This window comes from Solanum pennellii, chromosome 2 (assembly GCF_001406875.1).
Source record: "Solanum pennellii chromosome 2, SPENNV200".
Lineage (NCBI taxonomy): Eukaryota > Viridiplantae > Streptophyta > Magnoliopsida > Solanales > Solanaceae > Solanum > Solanum pennellii.
In genome coordinates, this window is record NC_028638.1 from 10,425,314 (window position 1) to 10,448,503 (window position 23,190).

Below are 23,190 nucleotides of genomic sequence, written 5' to 3' on the forward strand. Positions count from 1 at the left end.
TACATCAATTTTAATTACTTGGGGACTTTTGAAACAGTAATCTTATGATTGCAATGTGCCTAAACAAATATATGAGAGTAATTATTAGGCTGTTGGGAGAAAAAGTGTATATTATTGAAAGAAGAGGGGAAGGTTTGGTAAATAATGTTCACCTTTTTCGTTGGTGAAATAGAGGGTCAGAAATATGTGTGGGGAAGTGGAAAAAAGCAATTGATTTGATTCCCCTAAAATTTAATGAAGTTTTGATAAGTGAATTTTCAAAATTCCCTCCTCCAAGCCTCTAGGGTTTTTGTCGCTATGAAGCGTGACTATTACGAGATTTCCGACGATGAATGGCCGGAAGACAATTCCTTCAATCCTTCTCGTGTCCTCAAACACAAGCCTTCTGCTCCACCTCCTCCTATCGAGTCCTTTGCATACTCCAACACCACCAATCAAAATACCTCAAAATCCTCCAATTTCATCCAAGTTTTAGATAGTTCCTCCGAAGAGATGGGACTCGGAAATGCCTCTGAGAATTTGGAGGACGATGATGTTGAAATTGACTCTACTATCAACCAGACCAACAGCCGTGCCCGCCGAAGATTTGTGGTGGATGATGAAGATGAAGGATTTAACTCAAATGAAGAGGAGGAGTTGTTTGAGCTTTCCGACAACCAGGAGAGTGATGAGGAGGTGGAGGATGTTGTAGGAAAGGCATTGCAAAAGTGTGGGAAAATATCTATGGAGCTTAAGAGAGAGCTTTTTGGTACTGCAGCTGCAAAGTGTGATTCCTTTGTTGAAGTGGAGGAGGCTTCGTCACTAAGAATTGTCACTCAGGTATGATATTTGGACTAGCGCACAACACTCCTAGTAAAATGCTGTATTTTTGTCTCTCATTGAAACCTTTTTCTTTTAAGGATGATATAGACCTGGCATGTGGAGAAGAAGATTCGGATTTTAAGCCAATATTAAAACCTTACCAGCTCGTTGGAGTCAATTTCCTCCTTTTGTTGTATAGAAAGAAAATCGGGGGAGGTACTTCTTCATTGTAATTTTTTTATTTGGTATATTTGTAGCATGGAACTGTTGTGTGAGTGCATGATAATTTCTCAGTCAAGTTTTTAGGTGCTATTGAAGTTGAACGTTTAAGAGTTTTTCTACCTAGCGTAGGTCATTGTGTTTTTTGATGACAGGTTATTGTCAAATGTTTGTCTGAGTTCCTTGAATAATTGATAATAACACAATTGGCTTGCAACCTCAAGTTAATATATTCCTGCCATTGAAAGAATATTCTTATCATCAAAATTCAAAATACATAATCTGTTTAGTTGAGGTAATCAATGATAGTCTTTAACAGTTCTCATTTTGTTCTTAAAGCTTGGGAACCTCAAATTTTTTTTGGGGGGGGGGGGGATATTGATGTCTATGTTGATTGAAAATAAACAAGAGTAACTCTGATATCATCAACCACAAGTTCAGTAATTGTTCCCCATGGGGCATACCACCTACCCAAGGGGAAAAAGAGAAAAATCCACTGAATTTTTGGTCATTTCTTCTAAGTTCAATAAACCTGGCTAATAGAGGATGGTATGAAGTAGTGAAGATAGGTTAAAGTACTTCATTCTTTTATTGTCTTGGAATTAGTCGTACAACGTGATTAAATTAAGATGCTAAGTGTCTTTTTATTATCTTTAGATAATGTACCATTACTGAAATCAAATTTCCTTCCAACTACAAAGGGATTGTTTAGTTGATCGCAAAAACAAAAATAATTCTAGATAAACTTCTGCATAAGTAATACATTGTTTGGTTATTCTAGAATAACAAATGTAGTGTTTGTTTAATGGTATCAAACTTCACATAGCTAATGCAACATCTTGTTGGTTATATTAAACTCGGTGTATCTAATGCCTGTACTAGTTATATCTTAGCAAGACGTGAATGATAGTTTTTTTAAGGCAAAGATGACATTAAAGTAGGCAATTTGTGCAACCCTCAACCTGAAGTGATAGCTTTTAGCTAGTTTAGTGGGTAATATAGGTGCGCTTCAATTCATGCAAGAATGGTATCCATTGGCAAGCTCAGAGCTTTGGTCTAATGGTAAGAGACGATGTTATTAAAATCAAAGCACAAACAAACTCTAAGATTCGTTGGGGATTTAAGCCGCATCTGCAAATTAAGCATGAGTTTTAATGAAAAAAGGCGCAAAGGGAGAAAAAACTTATATATATGTTTAGTCTAAGATTAATTAATTATTATAAGCATCAATGACGTAGGGGTTATATTGGTGTCTATGTTTATTGAAAATGAACCAGAATAACTTTGATATTTTTTAACCACAAGTTTAGTAACTGTATGGACATCATATATATCAAAAAGTTGTCTCTCCCCCCTTTCTCGCATGGGGCCTGCCACCTATCTTATGGGAAAAAAAAAGAGAAAATCAACTAAAGTTTTGGTCATTGCTTCTAAGTTCACTAATAGAGGATGGTATGAAGTATTGAAGAAAGGTTCAAATACTTCATTCTTTTAGTGTCTTGGAATTAGTCACACAAAGTGATAAAGCTAAGATGCTACATGTCCTTTTTTAAATCTTCAGATGATGTACCATTATCTAGATCAAATTCCTTCCAGCTTGATAATTACAAAGGGGTTGTTTGATTGGCTGCAAAAACAAAATAATTCTAGATAAAATTCCACATAAGTAATACTCATCATAATTTTATGACACTCTAAGTTGCTCGGACTCGGGTGCGGGTATCCGAGACGGATGCGAATCCGAGAGTCGGATTCGGCGAAATCCAAATTTTAAGATTCGTGGGTGCGAATCCGAGTATGGATACGGGTGCGGGGATACGGCTAAAAATTTCAATATTATAAAAATATAGTTATGAAGATATTCTAAATTTGAGAGATATATTGTGATAAACTTACATGTATATTGTAGAATTCTATCTTTTGTTCTTCAAGATGAGATTACTCTTCTACTCTTCCTACAAAGACACAACAAAATAGAAACTAAACATTAAAAGAATTTACAAATCACAACAGAATAAATATAACTAAAAGAATCAATAAAAATTGGAAAGAAGAACTAACCTTAGAACATGGATAGTAATAACTCTTGAAAGTTGAAACAAAGTGAAAAGTGAAGAAAACACTACAATTATTAAAATTCAAGAGATACACAAAGATATTTATCCATAATTTAGATATTCATAATTACTAATCAATATTCAATACACCAAGTAAAAGTGTAAAACATACTATTGAACAAAAAACAAGAGATTGTCTCAACTTAATTCATAACTTAAAATTAACATAACAACAAAATATTGTCAATTATCAAGTTATTTAATTAAGTTAGCTATCTCTGCCACATCTTCTTCAACTTCTTCCAAATCTTCAAACTCTTCCTCAAATATCACACCTTCAATTTGAGGGTCATCTATTGAAAGCTCGGTTAGATCATTAGTTGTCTCATCAATATCAAACCGATCTCCACCTAAAATAAATTTAAAAGAATAAATATATTAGAAGATCTTGTATAAAAAGAAAAGAACACCATTTAAACTAAATAATTGAAGAAAATATAGACATACCAACATCCCAATATTTGCTTGGCCCATTTATATATTTCTCTTTCTTGCGAGACAACAATCGGAGATTATAATGTACAAACACTAAATCTTCGGCTCTTGAAGTTGCTAACTTATTTCTCTTGATATTGTGAATCAAAGAATATGTACTCCAATTTCTTTCACAACAAGAGGAAGAAGCCGGTTGAGTAAGCAACTTGTAAGCTAATTGTTGCAAAAGTGGAGCCGAGACCCCATGATTTGCCCACCAAGAAAGAGAATCTTCATACATCATAGCGTCAATCACATGAGGCTCACTAAAATAGCCATTTCCGCTACAAAAGGATCCATACTCCAATGAGGCTTGTTTCATTTCGTTAGAATTTTTGAAGTACCTTTGAAAGCACTTGACTCTATTCAATGAAATTTCACTATCTTCATTGGGAGCTAGCTTTCGAATTCCATTCTCTCCTTCAAGCCATGATTCATGATAATATTTGGGAACCAAAGAATGTGCCATACAATGTAGAGGTGTGTTACTTTTGTTCCACCTAGCCGCAAGAATATCATGAATAGTATCAAAAAAAATTTGATTGACCGGAAATGAGATCTTTTCTCTCATGCTCAAAGATGACTTTCTTGACTTTCTCAATCATTGAGTCCCACATATCATAAATGAGATGTAGTTTTGGACCATCAATATCGGCACTTCTTAGCATATCAACAATTGGTTGCGTAAATTTCAAGAAATAGTCAATACTATCCCATTTTTCATCATTCATTATAAGCGATTTTATTTCACATGTCTTGGCTTCAATTCCCTTATCCCCCTTATAATTCTTCCATTCATCATCCATGACCATTTTCTCCAAAGAAGATTTTACTTTGCGAATTCGGGTGGTCATAATGATGTGTGAGGCAAATCTTGTTTCACCAACCTTCAACAAACACAAATCCGAATGTTTTTGAAAAAGTGCATGTGCCATGTCATGGTTCACAACAAAATTCTTTAAATTGCTCACTTCACTAAGTAACTCTAAAATCCATTTACAATTAGTAAAGTGAGGTGATTTTTCCGAAGGTTGGCACATACTTTTCAAAGCTAGATTCAAACAATGAACAACGCAAGGAGTCCAAAATATATGAGGATATTTTTGCTCCACTATAGTACCGGCAAGTTTCATATTACTTGCATTATCCGTAATAACTTGAACAACATTGTTTGAACCTACATTTTCTATTGCTTCAATAAATAAGTTAGCAATATATTCACCATCTTTTACGATTCCACTAGAATTGATTGAATTCAAAAACATTGGGCCTCCACTAGATGATGTCATTATATTGATCAAAGGTCGTCTTTTAGTATCGGACCATCCATCCGAACAAATCGAAAATCCTTTCTTTTTCCATGTACCTTTTATTGGTTGCAACTTTCTATCAATATGTGTTTTTTCTTGAGCTAATAGAGTTGACCTCAATCTATTATATGATGGGGGAATATAACCGGGAATGAAATTTTCGGCTAGAAACTTAGAATATTTTTTAAAATAAGGAGAGTTGGCAAAGTTGAATGATAAACCTGATGCGTAGAACATCCTAGCGGCTAATTTGTCGGCCGTATTCCTCTCATAAATGCCGAATGATTTTCCGATAGCTCCACTACTCCATCTTCAAAAGCGCATATATATCACCACTATTTTCTTTACATATTTGAACACCTTGACCCGATAATCTCAAAAGATGTGCTTTCACCCTATTATATGATCCCGTAACTATTTTATTACAATAGTTACAAGACCATGTCCTATTTCCACCCCCATTTGGAGCCATCGAAATAACTTTAACATGATTCCATAGAGGTTTATCATCAAAATCTATTCCTACACTTTTTGTAGGTCTCATAAAATCTTTTTTTTTTGACTACTTGATGTCATCTTGCTAAAGAAAGGAAGATGAGTTTTTTTTTTTTTTTGCTTACAATAAACTTGAATGAAAAACAAAGAAGAAACAATGGTGTTTTTGGTTTTGGGAGGGAAAAGTAGATGAGGATGATTTTTTTTGACTAGATGATGATTGATGTGATATTTTTCTTTACTCCTACTCTACTTACTTGGAAGACTTTTGAGGTTTCTTTTTTCATCATTCAAGAGGAGTGTATGTATATTGTATACATATATTTTTACTATTAATATTTGAATTGTTTTTATAGTTTTAATAGAAAAATTTATGTTATCTAATTTTTATTTTTGTTGAGAACGTTTGGGTATAATGCTTTTATCTAAGAATTAAATAATTTTAATATTTCTTATACTTATATTTTTAGTATTTCGATAGTTCGAAGCTTGTAGTGATAGAAAGAATCAAAAGATCTAATAAGACGAGATTGTTAAAGTGCTTGAATTGATAGGAAGAATTCAGTGATCTAGCGAGACATGATCCTTGATCTATATATATATATATATCGAAGCTTATAATGATAGAAAGAATCAAAAGATCTGGTAAAACGGGATCCTCAAAGCACTTATATTGATTACGAAGAATTCAGTGATCTAGCGAGACATGATCCTTGATCTATATATATATATATATCGAAGCTTATAATGATAGAAAGAATCAAAAGATCTGGTAAAACGGGATCCTCAAAGCACTTATATTGATTACGAAGAATTCAGTGATCTAGCGAGACATGATCCTTGATCTATATATATATATATATCGAAGCTTATAATGATAGAAAGAATCAAAAGATCTGGTAAAACGGGATCCTCAAAGCACTTATATTGATTACGAAGAATTCAGTGATCTAGCGAGACATGATCCTTGATCTATATATATATATATATCGAAGCTTATAATGATAGAAAGAATCAAAAGATCTGGTAAAACGGGATCCTCAAAGCACTTATATTGATTACGAAGAATTCAGTGATCTAGCGAGACATGATCCTTGATCTATATATATATATATATCGAAGCTTATAATGATAGAAAGAATCAAAAGATCTGGTAAAACGGGATCCTCAAAGCACTTATATTGATTACGAAGAATTCAGTGATCTAGCGAGACATGATCCTTGATCTATATATATATATATATCGAAGCTTATAATGATAGAAAGAATCAAAAGATCTGGTAAAACGGGATCCTCAAAGCACTTATATTGATTACGAAGAATTCAGTGATCTAGCGAGACATGATCCTTGATCTATATATATATATATATCGAAGCTTATAATGATAGAAAGAATCAAAAGATCTGGTAAAACGGGATCCTCAAAGCACTTATATTGATTACGAAGAATTCAGTGATCTAGCGAGACATGATCCTTGATCTATATATATATATATATCGAAGCTTATAATGATAGAAAGAATCAAAAGATCTGGTAAAACGGGATCCTCAAAGCACTTATATTGATTACGAAGAATTCAGTGATCTAGCGAGACATGATCCTTGATCTATATATATATATATATCGAAGCTTATAATGATAGAAAGAATCAAAAGATCTGGTAAAACGGGATCCTCAAAGCACTTATATTGATTACGAAGAATTCAGTGATCTAGCGAGACATGATCCTTGATCTATATATATATATATATCGAAGCTTATAATGATAGAAAGAATCAAAAGATCTGGTAAAACGGGATCCTCAAAGCACTTATATTGATTACGAAGAATTCAGTGATCTAGCGAGACATGATCCTTGATCTATATATATATATATATCGAAGCTTATAATGATAGAAAGAATCAAAAGATCTGGTAAAACGGGATCCTCAAAGCACTTATATTGATTACGAAGAATTCAGTGATCTAGCGAGACATGATCCTTGATCTATATATATATATATATCGAAGCTTATAATGATAGAAAGAATCAAAAGATCTGGTAAAACGGGATCCTCAAAGCACTTATATTGATTACGAAGAATTCAGTGATCTAGCGAGACATGATCCTTGATCTATATATATATATATATCGAAGCTTATAATGATAGAAAGAATCAAAAGATCTGGTAAAACGGGATCCTCAAAGCACTTATATTGATTACGAAGAATTCAGTGATCTAGCGAGACATGATCCTTGATCTATATATATATATATATCGAAGCTTATAATGATAGAAAGAATCAAAAGATCTGGTAAAACGGGATCCTCAAAGCACTTATATTGATTACGAAGAATTCAGTGATCTAGCGAGACATGATCCTTGATCTATATATATATATATATCGAAGCTTATAATGATAGAAAGAATCAAAAGATCTAATAAGACGAGATTGTTAAAGTGCTTGAATTGATAGGAAGAATTCAGTGATCTAGCGAGACATGATCCTTGATCTATATATATATATATATATATCGAAGCTTATAATGATAGAAAGAATCAAAAGATCTAGTAAGACGGGATCCTCAAAGCACTTGTATAGTTGTATTGATTACGAAGAATTCAGTGATCTAGCGAGACATGATCCTTGATCTGGATATGATATTATGTGTGAAACTATATATATATATATATAATATATATTTGTAGTATTTCGATAGTTCGAAGCTTGTACTGATAGAAAGAATCAAAAGATCTAGTAAGACGGGATCCTTGAAACGCTTGTATTGATAAAAAGAATTAAGTGATCTAGCGAGACATGATCCTTGATTTGGACATAGTATTGTGCGTGAAACTATATATATCTATACATATTTCTAGTATTTCGATAGTTCGAAACTTGTAATGATAGAAAGAATCAAAAGATCTAGTAAGACAGGATCCTTAAAGCGTTTGTATTGATATGAAGAACTAAGTGATTAGTGAGTAGTGAGACATGATCTGGATAAATTATTAGCATGTATTTAGGAATATTTACATAATAGTTGTAATATTAATCAGTAATTATTTCATGTAAGTAATTTTTTACACATAAAGCGGTTTTGAAATAAAAATCTCTATAATATTGTTAGATCCCATTTTTCAATCCAATTTGTCCAATTTATATGGACAAAATATTTATCTTTCGAAATATTGTTCCTTTCTCTCCTTTTCTAATATTTATATTTCTATTTTCTTTATACATGTAAATTGTAATATTTGTTCATTTTTCAAGATGACAACAAGTTTTATAAAAATTTTATTTAATTTTTTAATACTATAAATTATAATAATTAATAATTTAAAATTTTAAAAAATATATTAAAAATTGAGCTGATTTGCTAAATTTGATTTACTATGTAAAAGGACAAAGGATGCAATATATATATATATATATATAATTAAAATATATATATATTTATGCATTTTGAATAATTAAAATATTTGATTAAGTTTTTTTTTGAAAGAAAATAAATATTTATGAAAAATAATATATGTGGCTCTTCCACACTCCACATAACAAGTCAATATTAAAAAAAATTAATATTTAAACTTTTTCAACTTCCAAGAAAAAGGTTGGTTCCTAGAAAAAGGGCTTTTGAAAGTTTCAATAAAAGTACATCTCTCTTCTCAATTCTTCTTCTTCCTCTTCTCAACTCTTCTTCTTCTCTCTTCTCAACTGTCAACTCTTCTTTTTCGCCGGAGATGTCGCCGGCGACTTGCCGTCGTTGTCGCCATAAAAATAATTTTCTCTTCTCTCTTCTCTGTACTTTTTTCAAGCTTTGTACTCTTTACGTCGTCGGAAATTGATTTTTTTTTCTTCCCCAATCTTTTCTCGGCTGCGGTCAAAGCGTCGGGATTAGATTGACCGAATCCGACACGCACCCCGCACCCGCACCCGCACCAGAGTCGTGTCGAGACGGGTTCGCCTGCAAAAATGAAGAGTCCGCGCAACTTAGATGACACTTTCCTTTATATCTCAAAAAGGACACATTTTTCTATTTATTAATAATTTAACTTTAAATGTTTGTGTTACCCGTGATGAGATATGATTTGAAGTCACACAAACATCTATTACTTATTTTAGACCACTAATTTTATAAGTCTTTTTTTCACTTTTTTAATTCGGTGCCAAGTCAAATTGCCTCATATAAGTTGGGATGGGAGGAGTACAATATTTGGTTAGTCCATTGATAACTAATGTAGTGTTCGATTGATGGTATTAAATTTCACATAGCTAATGCAATATTTTGTTTGTTGTATAAAAGTACATGTTATATCTGGACACATGTTAAAATATGCTGAATAAAACAGAGTAAGTCGTGTAATAATAATTCATGAATAAGAGTGTTTTTTAAGGCAAAAAACTCTTAATGTAGGCAATATATGCAACCCTCTACCTGAAGTGATAACTTCTAGCTAGTTCAGTGAATAAGATGGATGCACTCCAACTCATGGAAGAATGAACGAGAGTGGTTCATTGGCAAGCTCAGGGCTTTGGTATAGTAGTAAGAGACAATGTTATGAAAAGTAGAGCGCAAACAAGCTCTAAGATCCATTGTGATTAAGCGCAAAGCACAAATAATGCGTGGGCTTTAATTGAAAAAGGCACAAAAAGAGAACAAATGAAAAAGGGACAAAAAGAGAACAAAATACAAATTTATATGTTTAGTCCAACACTAATAGTTAATGTACGGAAGTATTGGAAAAAATATTATTGAATTGTGTATCTACATTATTATATTAAGATCCTATTTATAAATACTACATTACACTCCTTTTCCGACTAGTACACTACATTACAATCTTTTTTAACCTAGTATTCTATATACTATTTCTATTCCAGTCATGCCAAACTCCTAAATTATTATGCTGAATTTTTGAAACCAAGCTTGAGAAGGCTAATTCAGACCAGAGTGATCAGCACTATCGACATACTTCCAAACCAAGCTTGAGAAGACTATTTTAGACCAACATAAACGACTACTAAACTCCCGTTGAGCAACAAAATCGGGTGGTTGCTCCATATAAACTTCTCATCAAGATCATCTTGGAGAAAAAACATTCTAATGCTTAACTGATTAAAAGGCCAATGGAGAACGACAACCATAAATAGAAAAAGGCGGACATATGTCTATTAATCATAGGATAGAAAGTATTACTGTAATTCAACCCAAATAGTTGAGTTTACCCTTTTAATGACAAAAGTAAATTTGAAATAGAGAATTTTCTGGAAAGTTTGCCAGAATCAATGCAACAATTACGTGAAAGTGCTCGAAATTTGGTATAAAATATAAAGATAGTCTCAAAATCAAGAGACTAGTCGATATTGAACAAGAAATTCGAAGGATTTGCAATTGGCGACGTTTCTTGGGCTTTGGTTGCCGGAGGTTGTTGGACCTTGAGGTGGTGTTGGATTTTGCACAACATTGATAAAAATTGGAACTATGTAAGTCATATTTGAGGAGTCATAAAAAATATGCACAAAATTACACAAATCAAATGAGGAGTCACAGACTGATGCACGATGCTATGCACTCAAATATAAGAAATTTATCCGAAAATATGCATTGTGCTACACAAATCAGATAGAGAAAGTAGTCCACTGGAAAAGATGCACGATGCTACACAAATTAGATCTAAGAAAGTAGTCACCGGATAGATGCATGGTGCTGTGCAAATTGGATATGAGAAAGTAGTCATCAGAAAGATTGCACAGTTTCACACAAATCAGATCTTAGAAGCCATCAGAAAGATGCATTGTGCTACTTTCTTTGCTCGGGCTGCTTCTCAAATTAGTCCTTTTCAACATGATTATTTTTCATGTATATCGTATTGCTTTAACTTTTGCTAACATAATCATTAGCCAGTCGGGCGACTATATGAGTTATAACTGCTTGTCGGTTACGGAAGCACTTTGTATTCTTTATTATGATCGTAGAAGCTTTGATACCATGTGAGAAAGTATTGGACAAGAATATTATTGAATTGTATGTCTACATTATTACATTGAGATCTTATTTATATACACTACATTAGACTCCTTTTCCAACTAGGACATTAAATACAATCCATTTTCAAGTAGGATTCTATATACTATTTCTATTCTAAGTGGAATTATATCTATATTTCTTGTTCCTATTCCTATTCTAATAGTTATAAGCATGGATGACAAATATATGAACAAAGAAATTGATATGATATTATAAAGTGAACTATCAATTGTTTAGTATCGCTTCTTCAAAAACAGGCTCATTGGCAAGGAAAAATATGCCTTTAAACCTTGGTGGTGACATTGAACCGCAGATTAAGTGAGGCAAACCGCTCCACATGTTTTAAACCTAGCTTCAGAATATAGGCGTGCCTTTGATAATACTAGTAAGAGGGCAGTACCAATGCAATATCAACCACCTATGAAACATCGGTATGGAGATCTATAAGGAATCTTTGGCCTAGACTAGTAAAGAATTCATGTTATGAGGTGGGTGCTGGAACAAAATACTATTTTGGAAGGACCTATGGATTTGACAAGAAATTTTAATGCAAGTTTTCCCTGATCTGTCCAATATATGCACTAGCCTTGAGATTACAGTGGCTAATAGCTGGTCCCCACAGGGATGGAACTTCTTTTCAGGAGGCATCTTAATGACGGGGAAGTAGGCAGGTTTGTGGAGCTATTGCAGATGATTGATGGTTTCAAAGGCACTACTGTAGAGGATGACACTTTTAGATGGAAAACATGACAAGGATGGCAAATTCTCTGTAGGTAGAATTTATAGGAAAGAGGTCCTTGGAAGCATGTATGGAAAAGTATGGCTCCTACTAAGGTCAAGTGCTTTGCTTGGTTAGTAATCAGGAAAGCTTGCCTCACTCATGAGATCCTGCAGAAAAAGGGATTGCCAATTGTGTCCAGATGCATGTTATGCAGTGACACTAGAGAGACAAATAATCATCTGTTCTTCCATTGTAAAGTCACATCTCAGCTTTGGACTATGTTCCTCAGTTTAACAGAGACAAAATGGTCGAGCACACAGAAGACTTGTTAAGTTGCTGGATTAGGATAGGGGGAAGCAAGAACAGAAGAAGTGGTGGAGAATAATCCCATACTGTATCGGGTGGACTATCTGGAGGGAGAGGAATGGAAGAAACTTTGAAGATAGATTCAACAACATTCAGAAAATCAAAGAGAGCTGCGTAGCAGCTTTCTACTTTTGGTGTAAAGAACATTGTATAGAAAATGCTGAACAATTAGTAGATCTTTTAGGATTACTGTAATTAGTCTCTTGTTCTAGCTTGTTACTACCTTTTTGGAGGTCTCCAGCAAACCTTAATGCTGAGGAATACAACATTACCAGTTGCAAGAAAAAAACTATCCATCAAGTTTCGAACCGTACACCACTAGCCCTCTGTAGTTTATCAGTTATCTAAAAAACAAAAGTAGGTAATCTCTGAATGACAACCTCTGTATTATTTCTGACCATATGACAATCCCTTAATTGTTATTCACTTCATAAAAGTCTTCTCAGTATTAGTCATCACATAAGTGATCCCTGTATTATAATCCTTGCATAATTGGTCGATGGACTGAGATCGTAAGTGTTCCTCGATATCTAAGTCATAAGTTAAAGCTTAAAGTACATTATTCCATTCAGTTTTAAGTTATTCATACAAAATAACAAGACTGTTGCTACTCCATGTTTTTTGTACTGAGTCTGATCTATTTTATATGCATTAACATACTTCCCAAAGGCTTACAGGAAAACTACTCGTTTCCTATGCTGGTTTACAAGGGAAATTCATATCACCTAGCCTTTATATTTCGTATGAACATGTTTCTAGCATATAGCTAATAGTCACGACCAGCATTTTATTTGCCTGTACATATAGACATAAAGCCTAATGTTTCTGACCAAGATATGCTACCAATTACCAAATTATAGCTTGGCAAATGTCCATACATGCATCCCTGTTGTGGGGTCTTGTACTTCAACTTTAAACTTTTTGGGGCTGGTTTGTGCAGCTATTCTGGCTGATGAAATGGGTCTTGGTAAGACCATTCAGGTATGCACAGTTCTAGCTTTTTGTTTCTCTGATTGATGCAGATTATTTCTTTTATTTTGACTTAAGTGATAGGTAATGATGGATTTATTCTTCATTATTAGGCTATCACATACTTAACATTGCTGAAGCATTTGGAAGATGATCCTGGTCCTCATTTAATTGTTTGTCCTGCCTCTGTTTTGGAGAACTGGGAAAGAGAGCTAAAAAAGTGGTGTCCGGCATTTACTGTGATCCAATATCATGGTTCTGCACGATCATCTTACTCAAAAGACTTGAGTTCTCTTTCTAGGACTGGACAGCCACCTCCATTTAACGTTATCCTTGTGTGCTACTCGCTTTTTGAACGACACAGGTTTGCACATCATTTTATGACCTTCAGTTTGCATTGAAGTGGAATGTACCATCCAATTGTCTGTGGTTATGGTATTTTCTAGTCATTTATCTAAGGTGTTTTAGATTTCATATTTTTCCTTCAGCATGAAACCTCTGGTATATGCCTCTGAAAGAACTGCTAGAAGAAATGCATTCAAGTAGCCCCAGAAATATTTGCATACTTAATGGTTTAAAAGCATCAGTGACTGACGATTAGATTTTATATTCCCAAGCTGTTCAACTTGCTAAGGCTAGTTGGATTAATGGTCTATGCATCTCAATTTTTCATCAGTGGAGGCAAATTCATTGTTAAGAGCCTCTGTTTTGTTTGCTGAAAATTAAATCTCAATGTCCTATTCCTGAAGGTACTCTACTGCTGTTCTTTCCATTGTAGAACCTCTCACTTTTGAATTTCACCGTCCTAAGGTAAGAATTGAGTCAATGGGAAAAGCAAGTCTTTGCCATTTCTTGGAGATTTTTTTTGATGAAAATTAAGGCAACAGAAGAATGATGTTGTTGCATGTCAGATTATCTTAAGGCTAAAGATGGAAGTTTCATTGTATTTTACTACTAAATATAAGAGTCTAGAAGCAGGTGACATGCCTGTTTGCTGATGCATTGGCAATTTCGGTATTTCCGAATTTTTTTGGTTTAAATATGTTGTACTCAGTTGTCTCGTGTGTGTACTTTCTCTTTCTTGGACAATAAAGTGCATAAGTGACTTTGCTGAAAATTAGGATCTTCACTTGGATTTCTACACTATGCGCTTCATTTGCAGGCTTTCCCTTTTAAACTTTTATGTGACAGTTACAGCTTTTTCATGTCTCTCTCATTGGTTTTTTTCTTAGTATATCCTAGAATAATAACTTCGATGTGTCTCTGTAGTTACTGTTGATGTTAAATAGATAAAGGGAAATATTAGTAAATGATCTTTTTCTTCAAAATTACTTTATTAGTTTGAAATCAATATTTTATTATCAAGCTTCATTTTTTAAAACTTACATCTGGTCAAATTTTGTGATAAATGAGGAGTAATATCTTATGAGTTGAGGGTCTAGTGGAAACAACCTCTCTACCCCATAAAGGTAAGGGTAAGGTCTGCATACGTCCTATCCTCCCCTGACTCCACTTGTGGGCTTACACTGAGTTTGTTGTTGTTTCAAATGAAGCATAGCTAGTTTGTACAAATCTTTGTCATTGAGGCTTAGACCTGTGTCTCAATTTTGCAGTGCACAGCAAAAAGATGACCGCAAAATTCTGAAGCGCTGGTGTTGGAGCTGTGTGCTAATGGATGAGGCTCATGCTTTAAAGGATAAAGGCAGCTATAGGTGGAAAAACTTAATGTCTGTTGCACGTAATGCCAACCAGCGACTAATGCTCACTGGCACACCACTTCAAAATGATTTGCATGTATGATAGCCGTCAACTCTTTTGTTTTTAAACTGCTAAAGGATGTTGTCGTTTCTAATGCAATTGTACCTCTTATATGTATGTTATCATATGTCAGAATTAATGTTTGTTAGGGACATTCTTTAATGTGTGGTAGAGCCTGTTTGGATTGGCTTTTGGATTATCACTTATAAAGCCAAAAACCATAAGTTAGAAATTCTAACTTTTTCTTTTTGGTTTATTTTTGTTATTTTGGCTTTAAAACAGGTGCTTATAAGCACTTCTTTATTTTATCCAAACACTCCAAAATTGCTTATAAGCTATTTTGGTTTAAAACCACCAAAAAGAAGCCGATCCAAAAAGACTGTTAGTTAATTTTGTTCTGCATAATTTTTTTATTATTACTTACAAGTGGAATACTAACTACTAAGTAAATTCAAAGGTGAATAATTGAAAATGGGACTTCAAAGTAGACTGTCAACATTGTCCAATGCCAATCTTTGTTGCTTTAACTTATTATAGATGAACAAATTGGTAATGATATGCAAAGATGTTTGTTAGAATTTATTCCTTTTAGGAGTAGGAAAAGCTTCTCTGATACTCCCTCCATTTCATTTTACTTGCCCCTAAACTTAATATATAATTTTCCTTTTTACTTGTCCATTTTAGCAAATCAAGATAGTTCTAGTACTTTTTTCCCATACTACCCTTATTTTTAAATAACTTACTCATAAAGCAATATTAGTCAAATTTAGAGTTCCAAAAGCATCATTTTTAAGGTTAGTTTAGTTACTACACCCCTGATAAAAGTTTTCTCAAGGGTTGTGCCAAGTCAACATGGGCCAAGTAAAATGAAACAAAGGGAGTATTTCTGTATGAATGGAGATGTTTTTTAGACTCAATGACCTGGATTATAGTTAGAAAATATCTCTTTTTAAAGCAGCTTGCTCATTGCTGAATGATGTAAGTGACTCTTGTCAGAATTTCGTGTGATATATAGCCTCAATGACCCAGGATAATAGTGTAGAGAAACCTTTCTTTTTTAAAGCAGCTTGCTCATTGCTGTGTGATGTAAGTGACTTCGTTGTCAGACCTTCCTGTATGTACCCTCAATAACGCTGGATAATATTGTAGAGAAACGTCTCTCTATAAAGCAGCTTGCTCATTGCTGTTTGATGTAAGCAACTACTTTGTCAGAACTCCTGCAAGGGCAGTTTAAGGTTCTTTGTCTTAGACTGAGCACATACAAGCTTATATCAGATGTAATAAGGCTGCTGATTCTCTATCACTTTCTCCGGATGAATGCTCTCAAAAAATTTTCCCCATCTTTTCTCGTTTTGCCATGTTTGGATGTAATGAAAAAACTGTCAATATTTAAGTCCGATGAGACATTTAGCTCTATTGCACTTGATTTCCTGAGTAGATTCTATTGTTGATGAGTGCTCGTTCTCTATTCTCTTTTTCCTGGATAGTAGGATAAGTCATTCTAAAATTTAGAGAATTGAAGTTTTTATCAACCACATAGTTGAAACTCAGATTACTTGGCTTCTCAATTTTGATTGTTGGGTAGCCTGATATTTTTATTGCATGGCTTCTTAGTAGTACAAGTAAGTATTTTTATTGCATGGCTTCTCTGTAAGTATGAGTGAGTATTTCTATTGCATGGCTTCTCAGTAAGTACAAGTAAGTGTTTTATTGCATGGCAGTAAGTAAAATTTCCTGTGGTTGCTGTACATTTCTAAGTACAAGTACCGTTGGCATATATATATATATATATATATATATATATATATATATATATTATCTTTTCTTAGCTATTTTATTTTTAGTTTTTCTTTTGTGCCATATCTACTGCTTTGGCTGCTGTTTTCACAATTAGTGCTTATCTTTATGTTTGATTTTTTGTTCTTCAGTTAGTGGTTTTCTATTGCAGGAACTTTGGTCGATTTTGGAGTTTATGATGCCTGATCTATTTGAAACAGGAGATGTTGACTTGAAAAAACTATTGAATGCAGAAGATAAAGAGTTAATTGCTCGAATAAAGTCCATTCTTGGACCTTTCATTTTGAGAAGATTAAAATCGGATGTGATGAAACAACTGGTACCAAAAATACAGACGGTATGTATTTTGTTCATTCCTTGTTTTCTTTTTTCTTTTATGGTAGCTTTTCCATCTTTGGTCTATTCATATTTAGACTTCGCTATTCATGGGTTTGCCTGTAATCACTACAGCTTTTACATTTTCGATTCAGTATATGAGAGTAAATACCTTTCTGCTGCAGGTTCGTTATGTCGGCATGGAGAAACAGCAAGAAGATGCATATAAAGAAGCGATTGAAAGCTACCGTGCTGCATCTCTAGCTCGTGTTTCAAAGCAACCTGTTAGTTTGACTAATGCTGCTGGTGTCTTTTCGAGACGACAAATTTCCAATTATTTTCTTGAATTCCGCAAGGTGCTGAAGCTTCTTGATCCACCTGAATTATTATTGTCAAAAATCCTGATTTGTGACCAATGATGCTATGGTTTCTTCAGATTGCAAACCATCCTCTGCTTGTGAGGCGTATTTATACAGATGATGATGTTGTTCGAATTGCTAGAGTTGTGCATCCCAAAGGTGTCTTTGGTTTTGAATGTACAGTGGACAGAGTAATTGAGGAGCTGAAGAGCTACAATGACTTCTCCATCCACAAGGTATACTTTCTTTTGTTTCACTCATTTTTCTTCTTACGAACATATCTGCTTGCATGCATTAGGTTAATCATCGCTTCTTCCGCACTCCCCCATTTCAATTTGTTTGTCATAGTTTGACTCAACACGAAGTTTAAGAAAGAAATTAAGACTTTTAAAGCTCGTGTTATTAAACATGTGATAAACTTAAACCTTGACATTTACACCTAGGCTCAAGCAAATTTCCTGGGTCAAATCAAATAAGTTGAACGGTTCAAACCTTTTCCTGAAAGTGCGCGGCTTTACAACTATTGAGCTCTTTATTCCTTAGTTATTCTGGATGATCACTTGGATTTGTGTTTTTCTGTTTTTTTGCAGCTTTTACTTTACTATGGCGATAATAATAAGGGAGTGCTGTCAGATGAGCGTGTTATGATTTCAGCTAAATGTCAGGTTAAATTCACAGGCCTTCTGATTTCCTGTAATCATTTTAAGTTCTACTGTATTTGCTCAAAATAGTTCAAGTGTTCCATGTGCAGGAATTAGCCAAACTTCTCCCTTCATTAAACCTTTCTGGTCATCGAGTGCTTATTTTTAGCCAGTGGACATCAATGCTTGATATCCTGGAGTGGACCCTAGATGTTATAGGTGTTACATACAGGCGCCTGGATGGAAGGTATTAACATGTTGCTTTCTCTTATCTGATCCTTCTTTGGTGCCTAGCCTTTTGATTGATTCTTCTAAGTTCTAGCGCACTCTGTTTCACAGCTATCTCATCCTCAATGACACATTAGATGTTTTTTTGTGGAAGAAAGAACTTATAATGGACCCAGTGGTGTACACAATATTTTGCTAGCAGTCTCCATATTTAAAGAAGAAAACAAATAAGCTAATTAATATAATACCATATATTTTCACTTAAGTTTGTTGTGACGGGCTTTGGCTTACTGGTTTAATTGAAATCTTATTTCTGAGGAGTTCAGTAGTTCAATCCGTTTCAATCTCCATACATGCAAACAAAAAAGTCTCCAAAATTTGCCCAATAAAGTTGTTGCAGCGGAGGATAGAACTCAAGTCCTCAATAAACTTGGCTAATAGAAATGGAAGCTTTTATGGCAACCAGGGTTATCATTCTTTATATACATTTATGTTTTGTGTATTATTTATCTACCTGTTTATTAAAAATTTAGGAGGAAGTCGTGTTATGTGACACCGCTTAGTATAATGTGGATAAGCCCCTGTGTAGGACCAGGTAAACTAGTTGCTTCTATAATCAATATCCATCATTTTAATTTGTTGAAGGAGATTGTATGCTTGAGTGCCAGCTGATTGAAACTCCCACTAAGCAAAATTAGTGCCTCCAAGAACTTTCTAATCATGTTCTTACTGATAAAGATAGATATAAAGGCTGATTGGACGCTTGATTATTAATCAGACTTGACCAAACATTGCTAATGCAGTTAGAGTTCGTTTGGATTGGCTTAAAAAAGAACTATCAAGTCAAAAAAAAGTGTCAAGCTTGAAAGACTTTTAAGTCCAAAAATAAAAAGTAGGGGGGATTGTACGAATTATGTCGTAAGGATTGTAAGTCTGAAGTCAACACTAGGGGTTGAAAACCCATAAAATCTGAGAGGTTATCTTGCAAGAAACCTCAAGCCATATTGTGCAATACCCTCCACATATCTTAGAATTCTTTTCACAGATGAAGATTCTCACTGTTTTTAGTTTGCATAAACTGACTAACCAAGTTGGCTGCATGTTATATGTCAAGTCTAGTTAGAGTATGAGGTATTGGAGACTTCCTACAATGCTCATGTATATAGAAACATCAACTGGACTGACTACATGGATTCATAATTTAGGTTTTATAACTCTATTTTTAGATATTTTAATTATTTTTAGGCAAATCCCGGCACCCATATGCATACATGGATCCATATCCCTGAATCTTAAATATCAAATCATGAAGGGTCAGACCTCTTGATCTGCACCCGTATCGGACATCCACACCCGAGTCCGAGCAACTTAGCCATGGAGACTTAGCATATGTCAACCGTGAAAGTGTAGAGAATAAAAAGGGTGTAAATCAGTAATGTTATGCACTTGAATGTAATATTTATGGATTACATGTTCATTATAGGTGTTTCCTTTTTCATTTGATTAGGTTATATATTGAAGATATCATAATTAAAATAGATTTCTATCATTTTGCATGTCGAGGAAATATTTCTTTGGTTGAGGTATGATAGCACGTGACTATACTATGTTTTAAAAATTAGAATGAAGGATTAATGTCCCACATAAGTCATTCTAGATCTGCACAGCATACATTGTTATTCTAGTTTTATACACTTTCTAATAATTTGACCATGCTCTGGATGTCGATGGAAAAAAGAAGTTTGGTTGCTAAGTCAAGTAGTCATTCTTATTACTTCGTCACTGTTTGATGAGAAGTGTTAAGCAATAGAATTGAGGGAGAAATTCTTACCATCTTCCTAACCATGGTGTCTTGATTAAATTTCATCATTATTCAGTACTCAGGTGACGGAGAGACAGACAATTGTTGACACCTTCAATAAGGACACTTCCATATTTGCATGTTTGCTCTCCACAAGGGCTGGAGGACAAGGTTTAAACTTGACAGGAGCTGATACTGTTATCATACATGACATGGATTTTAATCCACAGATAGATCGGCAAGCTGAAGATCGCTGCCACCGGATAGGCCAAAACAAACCAGTTACAGTATACAGGTGTGTGTTGACTTCATAATCTTGGTTTTCTTTTGGCCAAACACATACTTAACTTGTCCCTAAATTTCAATTTGGCTCTCCACATCAACCTTGTTTCAAATTAACCCTCCAATTCCATATTCAATGTACCATTTAAGCACAAAATACTGACTGAACTGATAAATGAAATTGTTTACCTTTTAAAACCCGTGATGGATCCTTTTTAAGCTTAATATTCAATGTTTTTATCGTGAAAAACCTTCTTCCTTATTTATTTTCTCTATCTTCTCTTCAACCTCATTTTTCCTTCATGTACCTCCTTTTCTATTTAACTCTCTATGCTCAAGATAATTTTCCTTTTCTTTCTTCTAATATATATACTTCATTTTGTATATATAAAGTTATAAATATCAATTCCTCCATGTTCTACGTTATAAAGGATTAAATTTAGATTGATAATTTACTCGAATGGTGTCCATATAATTTGTTGATGCCATATAAATTGAAAATGATGGATATATCCGTAATAACATAAAGATGTTAATATCAGTTAACTTTCTCAAAAAAAAACATAAAGATGTTGACATTAATTTGTTTCACTAATCAGTCTCAACTATAAATTATGTAATCAATTGAATATAGCTAAGTAATATGTATTCTTGTATTGCTTAAAGATGATAAATTAATACAATGAATGTAAATACCAAGTAAATTTGGATTACTTGGAGAAAACAAAACATGTGACATTATTTAATTAGATGTTATTTATCTAACATGCATTGAACATTTAATTCTGGGTAAATTGATTTGGTACTTGAATGGTACATGAGCAATGGAGTTGGAAGGTTACAATGAAACAAGACCAAGTTGAAGTGCAAAAATGAAATTTTGAGGCAAGTTAAAGGGACTGTATATGTGTTTGACCTTTTCTTTTCTTTCACTTTCACATTGAGATTCTTGTAGTTCACTCGTTCCCCTTTTGGCTTTCTCGTGGAAGGCTGGTGACTAGGAATACTGTTGATGAGAATGTATATGAGATTGCAAAGCGAAAACTTACATTGGATGCAGCTATACTCGAGTCTGGTGCCCAAATTGAGAATGAAGGTGATGCAAAAACTATGGGTGAGATATTATCGTCTCTTCTGCTTGGTTAGGCGCACCATGTTCTGACATGATTCATACCAATATCATTTTGATCTACTGGTTTTCTTTTTCCTCTGTTTTTGCGTTGTGGTTTGCCCTCAAGAACTTCTGAGGGTGAGGATTGCTGTAGGATCCCTCCATACTCATCCTCTCCTGTCAATCATAAAATGCCATGTTCGCGAGGTCCTGCCTTTCGGAAACGGAAAATTGAGCCAGTCCCATGCCCCTGTTGTAATATACTAGAATAGATAGACTCCAGTTTATAAAAATGTAAAATACAATGTACTTACGGTCTTGTAGTAGGTAAACCTTTATTTTTATTTTTATTGTAGCTTTGGTCATGCACTTTCTCCTAGCTGCTGTTATGACAACTTTTACTTTTATTTTGTGTGTTGGTATTTATTAAAAAAGAAAAAGAAAAGTATACGTTATTTAGAAAGTAGTTTGATGGTTAACTGCGAAAATGACTTAATAGCAGGGATGTGTGTCTGCGCGATTTAAGGTATAATTTAATTTTTTTGATATTTGGATGGAAGAATTATAATCCAAGCTTGGATTAGTTTGAACTTTGTAAGTTCGGTTTTGGGCTTGATTGAATTTTTGAATCTTCCAAGGATGGCCATGATAATAAACAACATAGTAACCTTAAAATTTGCTCCTTTCGAATATATAACAACATAACTAGTGAAATTGCAAAAGTGGAGTTTGAGGAGAGTAAAATGTACGCATGCCTTATTACTACTTGCTCAAGTACAATGAATTCAAAGTATAATGAAGATGGAGAGAATGATGGAAACATAGCAAGTAACAGTAAAAATAGTGCAATAAACGAAATATCAAAACAAGAACTATGATAATACTAGCACAATGACAATGCCAAATACCAAACCATTTTGAGCAAGTCAATATTACATTCATGTAAACCTTCTAGAATAATGTGCCCTCCATACCTTCTTATTTAGGATTAGGTTCTTGGTAACTTAAAGCTGAGTCATATCCTGTGTTATCATCTTTCTCCAATACTTTTTCGGCCTGTCTATACCTCTTTGTACCTTGTATAACCAACCTCTGGTACCTCCTCCTTGGCGCATCTAAGAACATCATTTTCATATGTCCAAATCGTCTCAATCTTTCTTCTATCATCTTGTCTACCACGGAGGCTACTCCTTCCTTATAATAAGTATCCTCATTTCTAACCTTATCACTCCAGTATGACCACACATCCACTTCAAGATCTTACTCCGCAATATGTCTTTTCTAGACATGAGAGTTTTTGATAGGCCAATATTTCGCCCTAATAATAAAGTCGGTCTATTGATCACTCTATAAAACTTATCTTTGAGTTTTGGTGTGTCATTACCCAAAAATTAAGGTCATGATGAGCCCCC

At 33.9% G+C, this 23,190-nt stretch overlaps 2 protein-coding genes across 7 annotated transcripts; one reads left to right on the plus strand and one right to left on the minus strand.

The window, feature by feature from the left end:
- Positions 1 to 182: 182 nt before the first annotated feature.
- LOC107011847 (protein CHROMATIN REMODELING 19) lies at positions 183 to 22,185 on the plus strand. 6 transcript variants are annotated; one of them, XM_015211511.2, is made up of 13 exons: positions 183 to 819; positions 900 to 1,017; positions 13,458 to 13,498; positions 13,600 to 13,850; positions 15,100 to 15,280; positions 17,193 to 17,378; positions 17,542 to 17,712; positions 17,793 to 17,951; positions 18,306 to 18,380; positions 18,467 to 18,603; positions 20,462 to 20,680; positions 21,490 to 21,552; positions 21,657 to 21,786. In XM_015211511.2, the coding sequence occupies exons 1-12, from the start codon at positions 298 to 300 to the stop codon at positions 21,512 to 21,514; spliced, it is 2,085 nt and encodes a 694-aa protein (XP_015066997.1). In that variant the 5' UTR covers positions 183 to 297; the 3' UTR covers positions 21,515 to 21,552; positions 21,657 to 21,786. The 6 variants fall into 6 exon arrangements, with proteins under 6 accessions (XP_015066997.1, XP_015066995.1, XP_015066994.1 ...); XM_015211509.2 differs by having other exon boundaries at positions 21,498 to 21,552; XM_015211508.2 differs by lacking the exon at positions 21,490 to 21,552 and having other exon boundaries at positions 21,623 to 21,815.
- Positions 3,184 to 5,988, minus strand: LOC114076122. The gene is made up of 2 exons (XM_027914754.1): positions 3,585 to 5,988; positions 3,184 to 3,487 (listed from the first exon to the last, which is right to left on the minus strand). Exons 1-2 carry the CDS (start codon positions 4,180 to 4,182, stop codon positions 3,333 to 3,335), a joined length of 753 nt encoding a protein of 250 aa, XP_027770555.1. The 5' UTR covers positions 4,183 to 5,988; the 3' UTR covers positions 3,184 to 3,332.
- Positions 22,186 to 23,190: the final 1,005 nt, after the last annotated feature.